This window comes from Triticum urartu, chromosome 3A (genome assembly GCF_056163025.1).
Source record: "Triticum urartu cultivar PI428250 chromosome 3A, HENAU_Tu73, whole genome shotgun sequence".
NCBI lineage: Eukaryota > Viridiplantae > Streptophyta > Magnoliopsida > Poales > Poaceae > Triticum > Triticum urartu.
In genome coordinates this window covers 474,883,244-474,902,171 of record NC_141875.1, presented here as the reverse complement: position 1 = coordinate 474,902,171, position 18,928 = coordinate 474,883,244, and the positions used below count along the sequence as shown (strand labels likewise).

At 43.4% G+C, this 18,928-nt stretch overlaps 1 protein-coding gene across 1 annotated transcript; it reads right to left on the bottom strand.

Moving 5' to 3' along the window:
* Positions 1-494: 494 nt before the first annotated feature.
* LOC147980161 (uncharacterized) lies at positions 495-2,036 on the bottom strand. Its single transcript, XM_087516840.1, has 2 exons — positions 1,477-2,036; positions 495-1,240 (listed from the first exon to the last, which is right to left on the bottom strand). The coding sequence occupies exons 1-2, from the start codon at positions 1,980-1,982 to the stop codon at positions 1,126-1,128; spliced, it is 621 nt and encodes a 206-aa protein (XP_087372966.1). The 5' UTR covers positions 1,983-2,036; the 3' UTR covers positions 495-1,125.
* Between the last annotated feature and the right edge of the window lie 16,892 nt (positions 2,037-18,928).

Here is an 18,928-nt window from a genome sequence, read left to right as displayed (position 1 = left end):
TTTTTTAGAGCTCATGGCTGCGGAGGAGGAGGGGCTTCATTTTTCAGGGCTCATGGCCGGCCAGAGATGGGGAATGGGTGACGGCGGTCATTTTAGTCTAGGTTTAGAGTCCGGTCTAGTTGAAATGTGTGCAAATTTAATGAATTTCGTTTGATTTTTAGATGAAAACCACCCAGTTTTATGTAAAAATCATTCAAGTATTAATGAATATTGCCTGGTGTGTACAAATATGCATCGAATTTATTCATTTTCGTTAAAGTTCTTCCAAAATGTAACCGGACATAAGCGAATAGCACTGGATGCCTCGTTCCCGTATCCGTGTTCGTGGACTGACCCCCTATGTGCAGGACGGATGCAAGAGAAAATTTGGGAGCCAGCGTTGGAGATGCCCTAATGGATTTATTTTCTGGCTTGGCAAACATTCGTGGCTTGTTGTGCCCTGTTTCAATAAAATGGGGCGGGGTAACCCCTTTCTTTGAAAAGAAAAAGCATAGGCAGTTAGAGTCGGTTTCATGGCTTCGAATGCTCGGCGTCTGTGTCTTACTACCTCTCCGTGTAATTGTAAGGCCTTGTACAATGCAAGGTGTTTATGGGAGGTTCTTAGAAAAATAAAACAAACTTATTTTAAGCATCGGTACTTATTTGTACAGGTAGACGCTTAATAAGATTCTTTTTCTGTAGAAATAAACACTGATGCTTCAGAAAAACTCAGGCTGTTTTTCTAAGCACCTCCCTGAGCACCTAGCATTGTATAAGGCCTAACGGGCGTTCTTGCACGTATGTCCAAATTGACAGATCTTGTGGCTCTTCCAAAGCAGAACTGAAGTTTAAATTCTCTTAAACCATCCAAAAGATAGCACAAGACAGACATATATCATCAGATTGGAGCGGGGAGGTAGAATATCTGCAAATGTGTATCCGACAAGTTTCATTAGTCACACATCCGAGGATAGCAGCACAAGCAATGTTATGTAGCAGTACAATTGATGTAAACTTACGAATTTGGAGTGCTCTGCTCAGGAACATGTCGCAATACATCAGAACGGGCAGGATCATAGGAATAGGAGGCTCACCTTAAGCGTCTCTGAAGTCTGAGCAATATATGTAGTATCAGCAATTCAGCATTCAGGAGTTAGCATGTCTCAGGATATCAGACCTCTGTGTCACCATGTCAGCAGAGCAAGTAACGTGACGATAAAAATGAACTTGACAAACACCAATTAAACAATGTGCAGCCAGACTGCAAATGTACGAATCACGACTCATCAATGCCAGGAACAGATCACACAGAAAGGAACCAGGGAACGACAAGAGGAGCATGACCATTAAGTTCTGTGAACAGAGTGCCAGCAATTAACATGTCTCAGATGTCTACTGTAACAAGACAACGGAATGAAATTTAACGAAACGGCAGACTAGACCAAGTCAGCTACAGTACGTTTCTGAAGGCTCTGCCTCGCTTTCTGAGAAATTTACCCAGCCCGTCCACGAGCACGAGGCCGATCGGGGGCGAAGAGGAAGCCCAGCGTCAGGAGGGAGAATCTCACGAGGCTCCTGAAACCTGGCACCACGACGCCACGGGTCGAGACGTACACGACCACAGCCGCCGAGACCGCCGCGAGGAGCACGCCGGGGAGGAGGTGGGCGCGGCTCCTGGCGGCGGCGGCTGCCCGGATCACGAGGAGCGACCCGACGAGCTGGCCGAGCAGCCAGTGCTGCTTCAAGAAGAAACGATAGCTGGCCCTGCCCGCATCGACGAGCATCGCGCACGCGATCCGTTGCTCCTCCGTGGGCTCGGGGAGGGTCCGGAGTCGGCCCTCGGCGCGCAAGCAGTCTCTGAGTTGGGCCGCCGCCTCGGCGAGGTGGAGGCCGTTCAGGTGGAGGTCTGCACGGGCGCCGTCGAGGACGCGCTGTACGAGGTCGGGGTTGTCCAGGAGGTGGGGCAGGTTATTGATCACCGCCGCTAACATCGGGTTCTCCATTGGGGGCGGAGGGGACTTGGTGACGGGGCTTTGGACTGGGAACGGCCGAATGGGGAAAGGAGGGCCCAGGTGTCACACGTTTCCGAGTGCTATGCTTAACTTGTCACACGTGCTTTCTAAAAAAAAAATCTACACATTTTCTAAAATAATGTTAAAGAAAGTGATATTGTTTTATAAAAAGATAATACTAATCGGTGGGACCGAAAATGCGCTCGCAGCGGCATCACCTGCGTGTACCGCATGCCTATGGGCCCTATCCCCACCACATCACTCCCGTTCACGTTCTCTTTCCTAAGTTCATCCCACCATCAGTTATGCATCACGCTTCACACCGGCTCTTTATTGATCAGGCCTGGCCCTAGGAGAGGAGGCGGGACGAGGAACCATCGCCTAGGGAGGCAGACTGGGCAAGCCAAAATAATAGTCACAATGCTACAAAACGATAAGATAGTCCTTTGCTTTTTGAAAATAAAAAAAGACCGCTCCTTCCAACGGTGCCGCTTAATCTTCGAGATTCTTGTGTGTGGTTTCTATTGAGAGATAGCGTGGTCTAAGTAGTGGTGGGAGCGTTAGCGATCGTGGTGCTGGGCAGATTACGGTTATGTGTCAACCAGGTAGTGTGTGCGCATGCACTGGCGGAGCTTCAACAAGGCTGAGTGGCCGTGGGTCACCCTGCCAATGAAATTTTATATAGTATACATACACTCCCGGGTCTTAAAACAACAACCCTTAATCTATTTTCTTCCTGTTGGGCCGCCCACCTTTGGGCTGCAAGCTCCGTCACTGGTGCCATGCTTATTTGTATGATCGGCTCCGTTAGGTTAACAACTAGGTAACACACGGGGTTCTATTGATCACTCTTCTCGCCAATTGAGCGTAGGATTCGGGTCCTAACCTTGTTAATTCTAGCTAGGTAAATTGCTATTGTTCTTGAATGTGAGATCAAGAGGAAAACTCATATGCATATGTGAGAACATAAACACAAAGTAGGTTCCTAGTCTTACCTCTAAGACTAGCTCATGTATTGCATGATGATCCTTTTTTCATGATCATATGACATTATTAGATAATAAGGATGGCGACAACAATGAGAGCACATTGTTAGCAGAATAATGATGTTGAACATACCCAACCAAATGATATACTACGAGAACACATTGCCACAATGTTATAAGTATAATCATAATAGTGTTAACGTATACTTCACTTCTTATACCATGAGAGTATTGAGTACCTTCATGTCAGATGGTATACTTTGGGGTTTGTCAAACGTTTCCCGTAATAGCGTGATCATAACGGTAGCTTTCGGGTACAACAGAAGAGTATGCCTAGGGACTTGACAGCTCAGTATTGAGATTTCCTCCTCGGACGATGCAGATATATTCTTCAGGCCCTTTCGGTATTGCGGTATCCATTATCTTCTGGCCAGACATCGCGTGATATGATCAAGGGATATCACAATATGGAAACGAGAAAGTGAACAAAATCGGCAACGAGGATAACTTGGTGTTATGATCAAGTTATTGCTTCACAAGGATACCTATAAAAGTCTTGCCTCGGGTTTTGTTAAGTATCGCGAAACCAAGAGAATTATTTACACAAACAAAAGGTTAGCTCAATATACTCGTGTATGTGTAGGAATCAGTATGGATGCCAAGAACCCGCTATTGGTTATTGACCGAAAGGTTTTCTGGGTCATGTCTACATATTACCAAACCTATGGGGTCACACGCTTAAGGACCATCAGTTTGTAGGGTACTAGATGTTGGGAAACATTGCATGGAAAACAAAAAAATTCTACGCACATGCAAAATCTATCCATGGAGATGCATAGCAACGAGAGGAAGAGTGTGTCTACGTACCCTCGTAGACCGTAAGCGGAAGCGTTTCACAACGCGGTTGATGTAGTCGAACTTTCTTCGCGCTCCATCGATCGAGTACCAAACGTACGGCACCTCCGAGTTCTGCACACGTTCAACTCGGTGACGTCCCTCACCTTCTTGATCCAGCAAGACGTCCAGGTAGTAGATGAGTTTCGTCAGCACGACGGCATGGTGACGATGATGGTGAAGTGACCCACGTAGGGCATCGCCTAAGCACCATGAAAATATGACCAGGGGTGTAAACTGTGAAGGGGGGCGCCGCACACGACTAGACAATTGTCTGGTCTGTGCTAGGTGCCCCCCTCCTCATATATATAGGTGGGAGGGAGGGAGGAGCAGCCATATGAGGTGCCCAAGTAGGAGGAATCCTACTTGGAGTTCCTCCCAAGCCGTGCGCGCCCCCTGCCATATATAACCGAGGGGGAAGGAAAGAGGGAGGGGGATAGGGAAGGAGTAGGAATCCTAATCCACACTTTCCTTGCCCTCCCCTCTTTCCTTCTCCTCCTCATAGGTCTGGCCTCTGTAGGGGCTCACCAGGGCTGGTGTGTTCCCTCACTTGGCCCATAAGGCACTTATCTTTGCCAGGGGTGCCCGAAACTCCTTTCCAGTGACCCGATAAGTACCCGGTACCCTCCGGAACACTTCTGGTGTCCGAATACCATCATCCTATATATCAATCTTTACCTCTCGACCATTTCGAGACTCCTCGTCATGTCCTTGATCTCATCTGGGACTCTAAACAATATTCGGTCATCAAATCACATAACTCATATAATACAATATCATCAACGAACGTTAAGCGTGCGGACTCTACGAGTTCGAGAACTATGTAGACATGACCGAGACACCTCTCCGGTCAATAACCAATAGTGGAACCTGGATGCTCATATTGGCTCCTACATATCCTACGAAGATATTTATCGATCGAACCGTTATGACAACATACGTAATTCCCTTTGTCCATCGGTATGTTACTTGTCCGAGATTCGATCGTCGGTATCTTCATACCTAGTTCAATCTCGTTACCGCCAAGTCCCTTTACTCGTTCTGTAATCGTCACCTCGTGACTAACTCTTAGTCATTTCTTGCAAGCTTATGACGTGTATTATCGAGAGGGCCCAGAGATACCTCTCCGATACTCGGAGTGACAAATCCTAATCTCGATCTATGCCAACTCAACAAACACCTTCGGAGATACCTGTAGAGCATCTTTATGATCAACCAGTTATGTTGTGGCGTTTGATAGCACACAAGGCATTCCTCCGGTATCTGGGAGTTGCATAATCTCATAGTCGAAGGAATATGTATTTGACATGAAGAAAGCAATAGCAATAAAACTGAATGATCAATATGCTAAGCTAACGGATGGGTCTTGTCCATCACATCATTCTCCTAATGATGTGATCCCGTTATCAAATGACAACTCATGTCCATGGTTAGGAAACCTTAACCATCTTTGATCAATGAGCTAGTCTAGTAGAGGCTCATTAGGGACACATTGTTTGTTTATGTATTCACACATGTATTTAGGTTTCCGATCAATACAATTCTAGCATGAATAATAAAACTTTATCATGAATAAGGAAATATAAAATAACAACTTTATTATTGCCTCTAGGGCATATTTCCTTCAGTCTCCCACTTGCACTAGAGTCAATAATCTAGTTCACATCGCCATGTGATTAACACCAATAGTTTACATCACCATGTGACAAACACCCAAAGGGTTCACTAGAGTCAATAATCTAGTTCACACCGCCATGTGATTAACATCCAAAGAGTACTAAGGTGTGATCATGCGTTTGCTTGTGAGAGAGTTTTAGTCAATGGGTTTGCCACATTCAGTGTCGTATGTATTTTGCAAATTTCTATGGCTTACAATGCTCTGCATGGAGCTACTCTAGCTAATTGCTCCCACTTTCAATACGTATCCAGATTGAGACTAAGAGTCATCTGAATCGGTGTTAATGCTTGCATCGACGTAACCCTTTACGACGAACTCTTTATCACCTCCATAACCGAGAAACATTTCCTTAGTCTTCTAAGGATAATTTTGACCGCTGTACGGTGATCCACTCATGGATCACTATTGTACCCCCTCGCCAAACTCATGGCAATGTACACAATAGGTCTGGTACACAGCATGACATACTTTATAGAATCTATGGTGAGGCATAGGGAATGACTTTCATTCTCTCTCTATCTTCTGCCATGGTCGGGTTTTGAGTCTTACTCAACTTCACACCTTGCAACACTCACAATAATCCTTTCTTTGACTTATCTATTTTGAACTTCTTCAAAATTTTGCCAAGGTATATACTTTGTGAAAGTCCTATTAAGTGTTTATATCTATCCCTATAGATCTTGATGGCTAATATGTAAGTAGCTTCACTGAGGTCTTTCATTGAAAAATTCTTATTCATGTATCCTTTTATGCTATCCAGAAATTCTATATCATTTCCAATCAACAATAAGTCATCTACATATAATATTAGAAATGCTACAGAGCTCCCACTCACTTTCTTGTAAATACAGGCTTCACCGAAAGTCTGTATAAAACCATATGCTTTGATCACCTCGTCAAAGCGTATATTCCAACTCTGGGATGCTTGCACCAGTCCATAGATGGATCGCTGGAGCTTGCACACTTTGTTAGCACTTTTAGGATTGACAAAACCTTCTGGTTGCATCATATACAACTCTTCTTTAAGAAATCCATTAAGGAATGTAGTTTTGACGTCCATTTGCTAGATTTCATAATCATAAAATGCGGCAATTGCTAACATGAATCGGACAGACTTAAGCATCGCTACGAGTGAGAAAGTCTCATCATAGTCAACTCCTTGAGCTTGTCAAAAACCTTTTGCGACAAGGCGGGCTTTGTAGACAGTAACATTACCATCAGCGTCAATCTTCTTCTTGAAGATCCATTTATTTTCTATGGCTTACCGATCGTCGGGCAAGTCCACCAAAGTCCACACTTTGTTCTCATACATGGATCCTATCTCAGATTTCATGGCCTCAGGCCATCTGTCGCAATCTGGACTCATCATAGCTTCTTCATAGTTTGTAGGTTCGCCATGGTCTAGTAACATGACTTCCAGGATAGGATTACTGCACCACTCTGGTGCGGAACGTGCTCTGTTCGACCTACGAGGTCTAGTAGTAACTTGATCTGAAGTTTCATGATCATCATCATTAGCTTCCTCTCTAGTTGGTGTAGGCATCACGGGAACGGATTTCTCTGATGTGCTACTTTCCAATTCGAGAGAAGGTACGATTACCTCATCAAGTTCTACTTTCCTCCCACTCACTTCTTTCGAGAGAAACTCCTTCTCTAGAAAGGTTCCATTCTTGGCAACAAAGATCTTGCCTTCGGATCTATGGTAGAAGGTGTACCCAATTGTTTCCTTAGGGTATCCTATGAAGACGCACTTCTCCGATTTGGGTTCGAGCTTATTAGGCTGAAGCCTTTTGACATAAGTGTCGCAACTCCAAACTTTAAGAAACGACAACTTAGGTTTCTTGCCAAACAACAGTTCATACGGTGTCGTCTCAACAGATTTAGACGGTGCCCTATTTAATGTGAATGGAGCTATCTCTAGTGCATAACCCCAAAATGATAGTGGTAAATCGGTAAGAGACATCATAGAACGCACCATATCTAATAAAGTACGGTTACGATGTTCGGACACACCATTATGTTGTGGTGTTCCAGATGGCGTGAGTTGTGAAACTATTCGACATTGTTTCAAATGAAGGCCAGACTCGTGACTCAAATATTCACCTCTGCGATCAGATCGCAGAAACTTTATTTTCTTGTTACGATGATTCTCCACTTCACTCTGAAATTCTTTGAACTTTTCAAATGTTTCAGACTTGTGTTTTATTAAGTAGATATACCCATATCTTCTCAAATCATCTGTGAAGGTGAGAAAATAACGATACATGCCGCGTGCTTCAATACTTATCGGATCGCATACATCGGTATGTATTATTTTCAATAAGTCATTAGCTCGTTCCATTGTTTCGGAGAACGGAGTTTTAGTCATCTTGCCCATGATGCATGGTTCACAAACATCAAATGATTCATAATCAAGTGATTCCAAAAGCCCATCAGGAGTTTCTTCATGCGCTTTACACCAATATGACCTAAACGGCAATGCCACAAGTATGTGGCACTATCATTATCAACTTTGCATATTTTGGCATTAATATTATGAATATGTGTATCACTACGATCGAGGTTCAATAAACCATTTAGATTGGGTGTATGACCATAGAAGGTTTTATTCATGTAAACAGAACAACAATTATTTTCTGACTTAAATGAATAACCGTATCGCAATAAACACGATCTAATCTTGTTCATGCTCAACGCAAACACCAAATACCATTTATTTAGGTCCAACACGAATCCCAAAGGTAGAGGGAGTGTGCGATGGTGATCTTATCAACCTTGGAATCACTTCCAACACACATCATCACCTCGTCCTTAACTAGTTTCTGTTCATTTTGCAACTCCTGTTTCAAGTTACTAATCTTAGCAACTGAATCGGTATCAAATACCGAGGGGCTACTATTAACACTAGTAAAGTATACATCAATAACATGTATATCAAATATACCTTTGTTCACTTTGCCATCCGTCTTATCCACCAAGTATTTGGGGCAGTTCCGCTTTTAGTGACCAGTCACTTTGAAGTAGAAGCACTTAGTTTCAGGCTTTGGTCCAGCTTTGGGCTTCTTCCCGGGAGTGACAACTTGCTTGCCATTCTCCTTGAAGTTCCCTTTCTTTCCTTACCCTTTTTCTTGAAACTAGTGGTCTTGTTAACCATCAACACTTGATGCTCTTTCTTGATTTCTACCTTCGCCAATTTCAACACCGCGAAGAGCTCGGGAATCATTTTCGTCATCCCTTGCATATTATAGTTCATCATGAAGTTCTAGTAGCTTGGTGATAGTGACTAGAGAACTCTGTCAGTCACTATCTTATCTGGAAGATTACCTCCCACTTGATTCAAGCGATTGTAGTACCCAGACATTCTGAGTACATGCTCACTGGCTGAGCTATTCTCCTCCATCTTGTAGGCAAAGTAGAGGTCTCACACCTCTCGACATGGGCATGAGTCTGAAATATCAATTTCAGCTCTTGGAACATCTCATATGCTCCGTGGCATTCAAAAAGTTTTTGAAGTCCCGGTTCTAAGCCGTAAAGCATGGTGCACTAAACTATTAAGTAGTCATCATACCGAGCTTGCCAGACATTCATAACATTTGCATATGCTCCTACAATAGGTCCGTCACGTAGCAGTGCATGATGTCTACTACACAACCTTCTTCTTGTAGACGTTGTTGGGCCTCCAAGTGCAGAGGTTTGTAGGATAGTAGCAAATTTCCCTCAAGTGGATGACCTAAGGTTTATCAATCCGTGGGAGGTGTAGGATGAAGATGGTCTCTCTTAAGCAACCCTGCAACCAAATATCAAAGAGTCTCTTGTGTCCCCAACACACCCAATACAATGGTAAATTGTATAGGTGCACTAGTTCGGCGAAGAGATGGTGATACAAGTGCAATATGTGAAGGAAATATGCCCTAGAGGAAATAATAAAGTTATTATTTATTTCCTTACTTCATGATAAATGTTTATTATTCATGGTAGAATTGTATTAACCGGGAACATAATACATGTGTGAATACATAGACAAACATAGTGTCACTAGTATGCCTCTACTTGACTAGCTCATTGATCAATGATGGTTAAGTTTCCAAACCATATACATGAGTTGTTATTTGATCAATGGGATCACATCATTAGGAGAATTATGTGATTGACTTGACCCATTCCGTTAGCTTAGCACTTGATCATTTCTGTTTACTGCTATTGCTTTCTTCATGACTTATACATGTTCTTATGACTATGAGATTATGCAACTCCCGAATACGGAGGAACACTTTGTGTGCTACCAAATGTCACAACGTAACTGGGTGATTATAAAGGTGCTCTACAGGTGTCTCCGATGGTACTTGTTGAGTTGGCATAGATCAAGATTAGGATTTGTCACTCCGATTGTCGGAGAGGTATCTCCGGGCCCTCTCAGTAATACACATCACTATAAGCCTTGCAAGCATGATAACTAATGAGTTAGTTACGGGATGATGTATTTTGGAACGAGTAAAGAGACTTGCCGGTAACGAGATTGAGCTAGGTATTGGGATATCGATGATCAAATCTCGGGCAAGTAACATACCGATGACAAAGAGAACAACGTATAGTGTTGTGCGGTTTGACCGATAATGATCTTCGTAGAATATGTAGAAATCAATATGAGCATCCAGGTTCCGCTATTGGTTATTGACCGGAGATGTGTCTCGGTCATGTCTACATAGTTCTCGAACCCGTAGGGTCCGCACGCTTAAAGTTCTGTGACGATCGGTTTTATGCGTTTATATGTTTTGATGTACTGAAGGTAGTTCGGAGTCCCGGATTTGATCACGGACATGACAAGGAGTCTCGAAATGGTCGAGACATAAAGATTGATATATTGTAAGCCTACATTTGGACATCGGAATAGTTCCGGGTAAAATCGGGATTTTACCGGAGTACCGGAGGGGTTACCGGAACCCCCCGGGGGCTAATGGGCCTTGTTGGGCCATAAGGGAAAGAGAGAGGGGACGACCTAGGGCAGGTAGCGCGCCTCCTCCCCTCTGTCCGAATTAGACTAGGAGAGGGGGGGGGGCGGTGCCCCCTTTCCTTCTCTTTCTCTCCCTTCCTTTCCCCCTCCTAGTAGGAGTAGGAAAGGGAGGAATCCTACTCCTACTAGGAGGAGGATTCCTCCTCCTCGCGCGCCAACAAGGGCCGGCCGGCCTCCCCCTTGCTCCTTTATATACAGGGGCAGGGGGCACCTCTAGACACACAAGTTGATCACAAAGATCTCTCCCAGCCGTGTGCGGTGCCCCCCTCCACCATAATCCACCTCACTCATACTATAGCGATGTTTAGGCGAAGCCATGCTGCGGTAGCTTTATCAACATCGTCACCACGCCGTCGTGCTGACGAAACTCTTCCCCGAGCTATACTGGATCATGAGTTCACGGGACGTCACCGAGCTGAACATGTGCTGAACGCAGAGGTGTCGTACATTAGGTACTGAGGATCGGTCGATCGTGAATACGTATGACTACATCAACCGCGTTGTCATAACGCTTCCGCTTAACAGTCTACGAGGGTACGTGGACGACACTCTCCCCTCTTGTTGCTATGCATCACCATGATCCTGCGTGTGCGTAGGAATTTTTTTGAAATTACTACATTTCCCAACAGTGGTATCAGAGCCTGGTTTTATGCGTAGATGTTATATGCACGAGTAGAACACAAGTGAGTTGTGGGCGATACAAGTCATACTGCTTACCAGCATGTCATACTTTGGTTCGGCGGTATTGTTGAATGAAGCGGCCCGGACCGACATTACGCGTACGCTTACGCGAGACTGGTTCTACCGACGTGCTTTGCACATAGGTGGCTGGCGGGTGTCAGTTTCGCCAACTTTAGTTGAACCGAGTGTGGCTACGCCCGGTCCTTGAGAAGGTTAAAACAACACTAACTTGACGAACTATCGTTGTGGTTTTGATGCATAGGTAAGAACGGTTCTTGCTCAGCCCGTAGCAGGCACGTAAAACTTGCAACAACAAAGTAGAGGACGTCTAACTTGTTCTTGCAGGGCATGTTGTGATGTGATCTGGTCAAGACATGATGCTATATTTATTGTATGAGATGATCATGTTTTTTAACGGAGTTATCGGCAACTGGCAGGAGCCATATGGTTGTTGCTTTATTGTATGCAATGCAATCGCCCTGTGATTACTTCACTTTGTCACTAAGCGATAGCGATAGTCGTAGAAGCAATAGTTGGCGAGACGACAACGATGCTACGATGGAGATCACGGTGTCGCGCCGGTGACGATGGTGATCATGACGGTGCTTCGGAGATGGAGATCACAAGCACAAGATGATGATGGACATATCATATCACTTATATTGATTGCATGTGATGTTTATCCTTTATGCATCTTATTTTGCTTTGTTTGACGGTAGCATTATAAGATGATCTCTCACTAAATTTCAAGATAAAAGTGTTCTCCCTGAGTATGCACCGTTGCCAAAGTTCGTCGTGCCGAGACACCACGTGATGATCGGGTGTGATAAGCTCTACGTCCATCTACAACGGGTGCAAGCCAGTTTTGCACACGCAGAATACTCGGGTTAAACTTGACGAGCCTAGCATATGAAGATATGGCCTCGGAACACTGAGAACGAAATGTCGAGCGTGAATCATATAGTAGATACGATCAACATAGTGATGTTCACCATTGAAAACTACTCCATTTCACGTGACGATCGGTTATTGTTTAGTTGATATGGATCACGTGATCAATTAGATGATTAGAGGGATGTCTATCTAAGTGGGAGTTCTTAAGTAATATGATTAATTGAACTTAAATTTATCATGAACTTAGTAGCTGATAGTATTTTGCTTATCTATGTTGTTGTAGATAGATGGCCCGTGCTGTTGTTCCGTTGAATTTTAATGCGTTCCTTGAGAAAGCAAAGTTGAAAGATGGTGGTAGCAATTACACGGACTAGGTCCGTAACTTGAGGATTATCCTCATTGCTGCACAGAAGAATTACGTTCTGGAAGCACCGCTAAGTGCCAAACCTACTGCAGGAGCAACACCAGATGTTATGAACGTCTGGTAGAGCAAAGATGATGACTACTCGATAGTTCAGTGTGCCATTCTTTACGGCTTAGAACCGGGACTTCAACGACGTTTTGAACGTCATGGAGCATATGAGATGTTCCAGGAGTTGAAGTTAATATTTCAAGCAAATGCCCGGATTGAGAGATACGAAGTCCCCAATAAGTTCTATAGCTACAAGATGGAGGAGAATAGTTCTCTCAGTGAGCATATACTCAAAATGTCTGGGTATCATAATCACTTAACTCAACTAGGAGTTAATCTTCCTGTTGATAGTATCATTGACAGAGTTCTTCAATCACTGCCACCAAGCTACAAAAGCTTCGTGATGAACTATAATATGCAAGGGATAAATAAGACAATTCCCGAGCTCTTCGCGATGCTAAAAGCTGCGGAGGTAGAAATCAAGAAGGAGCATCAAGTGTTGATGGTCAACAAGACCACCAGTTTCAAGAAAAAGGGCAAAGGGAAGAAGAAGGGGAACATCAAGAAGAACATCAAAAAAGTTGCTGCTCAGGAGAAGAAACCCAAGTCTGGACCTAAGCCTGAGATCGAGTGCTTCTACTGCAAACAGACTGGTCACTGGAAGCGGAACTGCCCCAAGTATTTGGCGGATAAGAAGGATGGCAAGGTGAACAAAGGTATATGTGATATACATGTTATTGATGTGTACCTTACCAGAGCTCGCAGTAGCACTTGGGTATTTGATACTGGTTCTGTTGCTAATATTTGCAACTCGAAACAGGGACTGCGGATTAATCGAAGACGGGCTAAGGACGAGGTGACGATGCGTGTGGGAAATGGTTCCAAAGTCGATGTGAACGCCGTCGGCACGCTACCTCTACATCTACCTCTGGGATTAGTTTTTGACCTAAATAATTGTTATTTGGTGCCAGTGTTAAGCATGAACATTATATCTGGATCTTGTTTAATGAGAGACGGTTATTCAATTAAATCTAAGAATAATGGTTGTTCTATTTATATGTGTAATATCTTTTATGGTCATTCACCTTAAAGAGTGGTCTATTTTTGTTGAATCTCGCTAGTAGTGATACACATATTCATAATGTTAAAGCCAAAAGATGCAGAGTTGATAATGATAGTGCAACTTATTTGTGCACTGCCGTTTGGGTCATATTGGTATAAAGGGCATGAAGAAACTCCATACCGATGGACTTTTGGAATCACTTGGTACTTGCGAACCATGCCTTATGGGCAAGATGACTAAAACGCCGTTCTCCGGAACTATGGAGCGAGCGATAGATTTGTTGGAAATCATACATACTGATGTATGTGATCCGATGAATATTGAGGTTCACGACGGGTATCGTTATTTTCTCACCTTCACAGATGATTTAAGCAGATATGGGTATATCTACTTAATGAAACATAAGTCTGAAACATTTGAAAAGTTCAAAGAATTTCAGAGTGAAGTGGAAAATCATCGTAACAAGAAAATAAAGTTTCTATGATCTGATCATGGAGGAGAATATTTGAGTTATGAGTTTGGTCTACATTTGAAACAATGCGGAATAGTTTCGCAACTCACGCCACCCGAAACACCACAACGTAATGGTGTGTTCGAACGCCGTAATTGTACTTTACTAGATATGGTGCGATCTATGATGTCTCTTACTGATTTACCGCTGTCATTTTGGGGTTATGCTTTAGAGACGGCTGCATTCACATTAAATAGGGCACCATCAAAATCCGTTGAGATGACGCCTTATGAACTATGGTTTGGCAAGAAACCAAAGTTGTCGTTTCTTAAAGTTTGGGGCTGCTTCAACCTAATAAGCTCGAACCCAAATTGGAGAAATGTGTCTTCATAGGATACCCAAAGGAAACTATTGGGTACACCTTCTATCACAGATCCAAAGACAAGATATTCGTTGCTAAGAATGGATCCTTTCTAGAGAAGGAGTTTCTCTCGCAAGAAGTGAGTGGGAGGAAAGTAGAACTTGATGAGGTAACTGTACCCACTCCCTTATTGGAAAGTAGTTCATCACAGAAACCAGTTCCTGTGACACCTACACCAATTAGTGATGAAGCTAATGATGATGATCATGAAACTTCATATCAAGTTACTACTAAACATCGTAGGTTAACCAGAGCAAGATCCGCACCAGAGTGGTACGGTAATCCTGTTCTGGAAGTCATGTTACTTGACCATGACGAACCTACGAACTATGAGGAAGCGATGATGAGCTTAGAATCCGAAAAATGGCTTGAGGTCATGAAATCTGAGATGGGTTCCATGTATGAGAACAAAGTGTGGACTTTGGTTGACTTGCCCGATGATCGACAAGCCATCGAGAATAAATGGATCTTCAAGAAGAAGACAGACGCTGACGGTAATGTTACTGTCTACAAAGCTCGACTTGTTGCGAAAGGTTTTCGACAAGTTCAAGGAGTTGACTACGATGAGACCTTCTCACCCGTAGCGATGCTTAAGTCCATCCGAATCATGTTAGCAATTGCTGCGTTTTGCGATTATGAAATTTGGCAAATGGATGCAAAGACTGCATTCCTGAATGGATTTCTGGAAGAAGAGTTGTATATGATGCAACCTGAAGGTTTTATCGATCCAAAGGGAGCTAACAAAGTGTGCAAGCTCCAGCTATCCATTTATGGACTGGTGCAAGCCTCTCAGAGTTGGAATAAACGTTTTGATAGTGTGATCAAAGCATATGGTTTTATACAGACTTTTGGAGAAGCCTGTATTTACAAGTAAGTGAGTGGGAGCTCTGTAGCATTTCTAATATTATATGTGGATGACATATTGTTGATTGGAAATTATAGAGAATTTCTGGATAGCATAAAAGGATACTTGAATAAGAGTTTTTCAATGAAAGACCTTGGTGAAGCTGCTTATATATTGGGCATCAAGATCTATAGAGGTAGATCAAGTCGCTTAATTGGACTTTCACAAAGCACATACCTTGATAAAGTTTTGAAGAAATTCAAAATGGATCAAGCTAAGAAAGGGTTCTTGCCTTGTGTTACAAGGTGTGAAGTTGAGTAAGACTCAATGCCCGACCACTGTAGAAGATAGAGAGAAAATGAAAAGTGTTCCCTATGCTTCAGCCATAGGCTCTATCATGTATGCAATGCTGTGTACCAGACCTGATGTGTGCCTTGCTATTAGCCTAGCAGGGAAGTACCAAAGTAGTCCAGGAGTGGATCACTGGACAGCGGTCAAGAACATCCTGAAGTACCTGAAAAGGACCAAGGATACGTTTCTCATTTATGGAGGTGACAAAGAGCTCATCGTAAATGGTTACGTTGATGCAAGCTTTGGCACTGATCCGGACGATTCTAAATCGCAAACCGGATACGTGTTTATATTAAACGGTGGAGCTGTCAGTTGGAGCAGTTCTAAACAAAGCGTCGTGGCGGGATCTACATGTGAAGCGGAGTACATTGCTGCTTCAGAAGCAGCGAATGAAGGAGTCTGGATGAAGGAGTTCATATCCGATCTAGGTGTCATACCTAGTGCATCGGGTCCAATGAAAATCTTTTGTGACAATACTGGTGCAATTGCCTTGGCAAAGGAATCCAGATTTCACAAGAGAACGAAGCACATCAAGAGACGCTTCAACTCCATCCGGGATCAAGTCCAGGTGGGAGACATAGAGATTTGCAAGATACATACGGATCTGAATGTTGCAGACCCGTTGACTAAGCCTCTTCCACGAGCAAAACATGATCAGCACCAAGGCTCCATGGGTGTTAAAATCATTACTGTGTAATCTAGATTATTGACTCTAGTGCAATTGGGAGACTGAAGGAAATATGCCCTAGAGGCAATAATAAAGTTATTATTTATTTCCTTATTTCATGATAAATGTTTATTATTCATGCTAGAATTGTATTAACCGGAAACGTAATACATGTGTGAATACATAGACAAACATAGTGTCACTAGTATGCCTCTACTTGACTAGCTCATTGATCAAAGATGGTTACGTTTCCAAACCATAGACATGAGTTGTTATTTGATCAATGGGATCACATCATTAGGAGAATGATGTGATTGACTTGACCCATTCCATTAGCTTAGCACTTGATCGTTTCTATTTACTGCTATTGCTTTCTTCATGACTTATACATGTTCTTATGACTATGAGATTATGCAACTCCCGAATACCGGAGGAACACTTTGTGTGCTACCAAACGTCACAACATAACTGGGTGATTATAAAGGTGCTCTACAGGTGTCTCCTATGGTACTTGTTGAGTTGGCATAGATCAAGATTAGGATTTGTCACTCCGATTGTCGGAGAGGTATCTCTGGGCCCTCTCAGTAATACACATCACTATAAGCCTTGCAAGCATGATAACTAATGAGTTAGTTACGGGATGATGTATTACGGAACGAGTAAAGAGACTTGCCGGTAACGATATTGAGCTAGGTATTGGGATATCGATGATCAAATCTCGGGCAAGTAACATACCGATGACAAAGAGAACAACGTATAGTGTTGTGCGTTTTGACCGATAAAGATCTTGTAGAATATTTAGAAACCAATATGAGCATCCAGGTTCCGCTATTGGTTATTGACTGGAGACGTATCTCAGTCATGTCTACATAGTTCTCGAACCCGTAGGGTCCGCACGCTTAAAGTTCTGTGACGATCGGTTTTATGAGTTTATATGTTTTGATGTACCGAAGGTAGTTCGGAGTCCCGGATTTGATCACGGACATGACTAGGAGTTTCGAAATGGTCGAGACATAAAGATTGATATATTGGAAGCCTACATTTGAACATCGGAATAGTTTCGGGTAAAATCGGGATTTTACCGGAGTACCGGAGGGGTTACAGGAACCCCCCGGGGGCTAATGGGCCTTGTTGGGCCATAAGGGAAAGAGAGAGGGGCCGGCCTAGGGCAGGTAGAGCGCCTCCTCCCCTCTGTCCGAATTAGACAAGGAGAGGGGGGGGGGCTTTCCTTCTCTTTCTCTCCCTTCCTTTCCCCCTCCTAGTAGGAGTAGGAAAGGGAGGAATCCTACTCCTACTAGGAGGAGGATTCCTCCTCCTGGCGCGCCAACAAGGGCCGGCCGGCCTCCCCCTTGCTCCTTTATATACAGGGGCATGGGGCACCTCTAGACACACAAGTTGATCACAAAGATCTCTCCCAGCCGTGTGCGGTGCCCCCTCCACCATAATCCACCTGGATCATACTATAGCGATGTTTAGGTGTAGCCCTGCTGCGGTAGCTTCATCAACATCGTCACCACGCTGTCGTGCTGACGAAACTCTTCCCCGAGATCTACTAGATCTTGAGTTCGTGGGACGTCACCGAGCTGAACGTGTGCTGAACACGGAGGTGCCGTACGTTCGATACTGAGGATCGGTCGGTCGTGAAGACGTACGACTACATCAACCGCGTTGTCATAACGCTTCCGCTTAACGGTCTACGAGGGTACGTGGACGACACTCTCCCCTCTCGTTGCTATGCATCACCATGATCCTGCGTCTGCATAGGAATTTTTTTTGAAATTACTATGTTCACCAACAATATGGATAGTAGATAATGGTTTTTGTAATCTGAAAATATAAAAACGGCAAGGTAACTATTGATAAAAGTGAGCACAAACGGTATGGCAATGCTAGGAAACAAGGCCTAGGGTTCATACTTTCACTAGTGCAAGTCCTCTCAACAATAATAGTAACATAATTGGATCATATAACTATCCCTCAACATGCAACAAAGAGTCACTCCAAAGTCACTAATAGCGGAGAACAAACGAAGAGATTATTGTAGGGTATGAAACCACCTCAAAGTTATTCTTTCTGATCGATCTATTCAAGAGTCTGTAGTAAAATAACATGAAGCTATTCTTTCCGTTCAATCTATCATAGAGTTTGTACTAGAAAAACACCTTAAGACACAAATCAACCAAAACCCTAATGTCACCTAGATACTCCAATGTCACCTCAAGTATCCATGGGTATGATTATACGATATGCATCACACAATCTCAGATTCATATATTCAACCAACACAAAGTACTTCAAAGAGTGCCCCAAAGATTCTACCAGAGAGTCAAGACGAAAACGTGTGCCAACCCCTATGCATAAGTTCACGAGGTCACGAAACTCGCAAGTTGATCACCAAAACATACATCAAGTGGATCACGTGATATCCCATTGTCACCACAGATAAGCACATGCAAGACATACATCAAGTGTTCTCAAATCCTTAAAGACTCAATCCGATAAGATAACTTCAAAGGGAAAACTGAATTCATCACAAGAGAGTAGAGGGGGAGAAACATCATAAGATTCAAATATAATAGCAAAG

What these genes read in the sequence shown, in the direction of transcription:
- LOC147980161 (XM_087516840.1), bottom strand. Translation starts at nt 1,982, where the DNA reads ATGGAGAACCCGATGTTAGCGGCGGTGATCAATAACCTGCCCCACCTC. An exon ending in CGTGCTCGTGGACGGGCTGG is followed by an intron (nt 1,241 to 1,476) that starts GTAAATTTCTCA and finishes GTACATTTGCAG; the next exon opens with TCTGGCTGCACATTGTTTAA.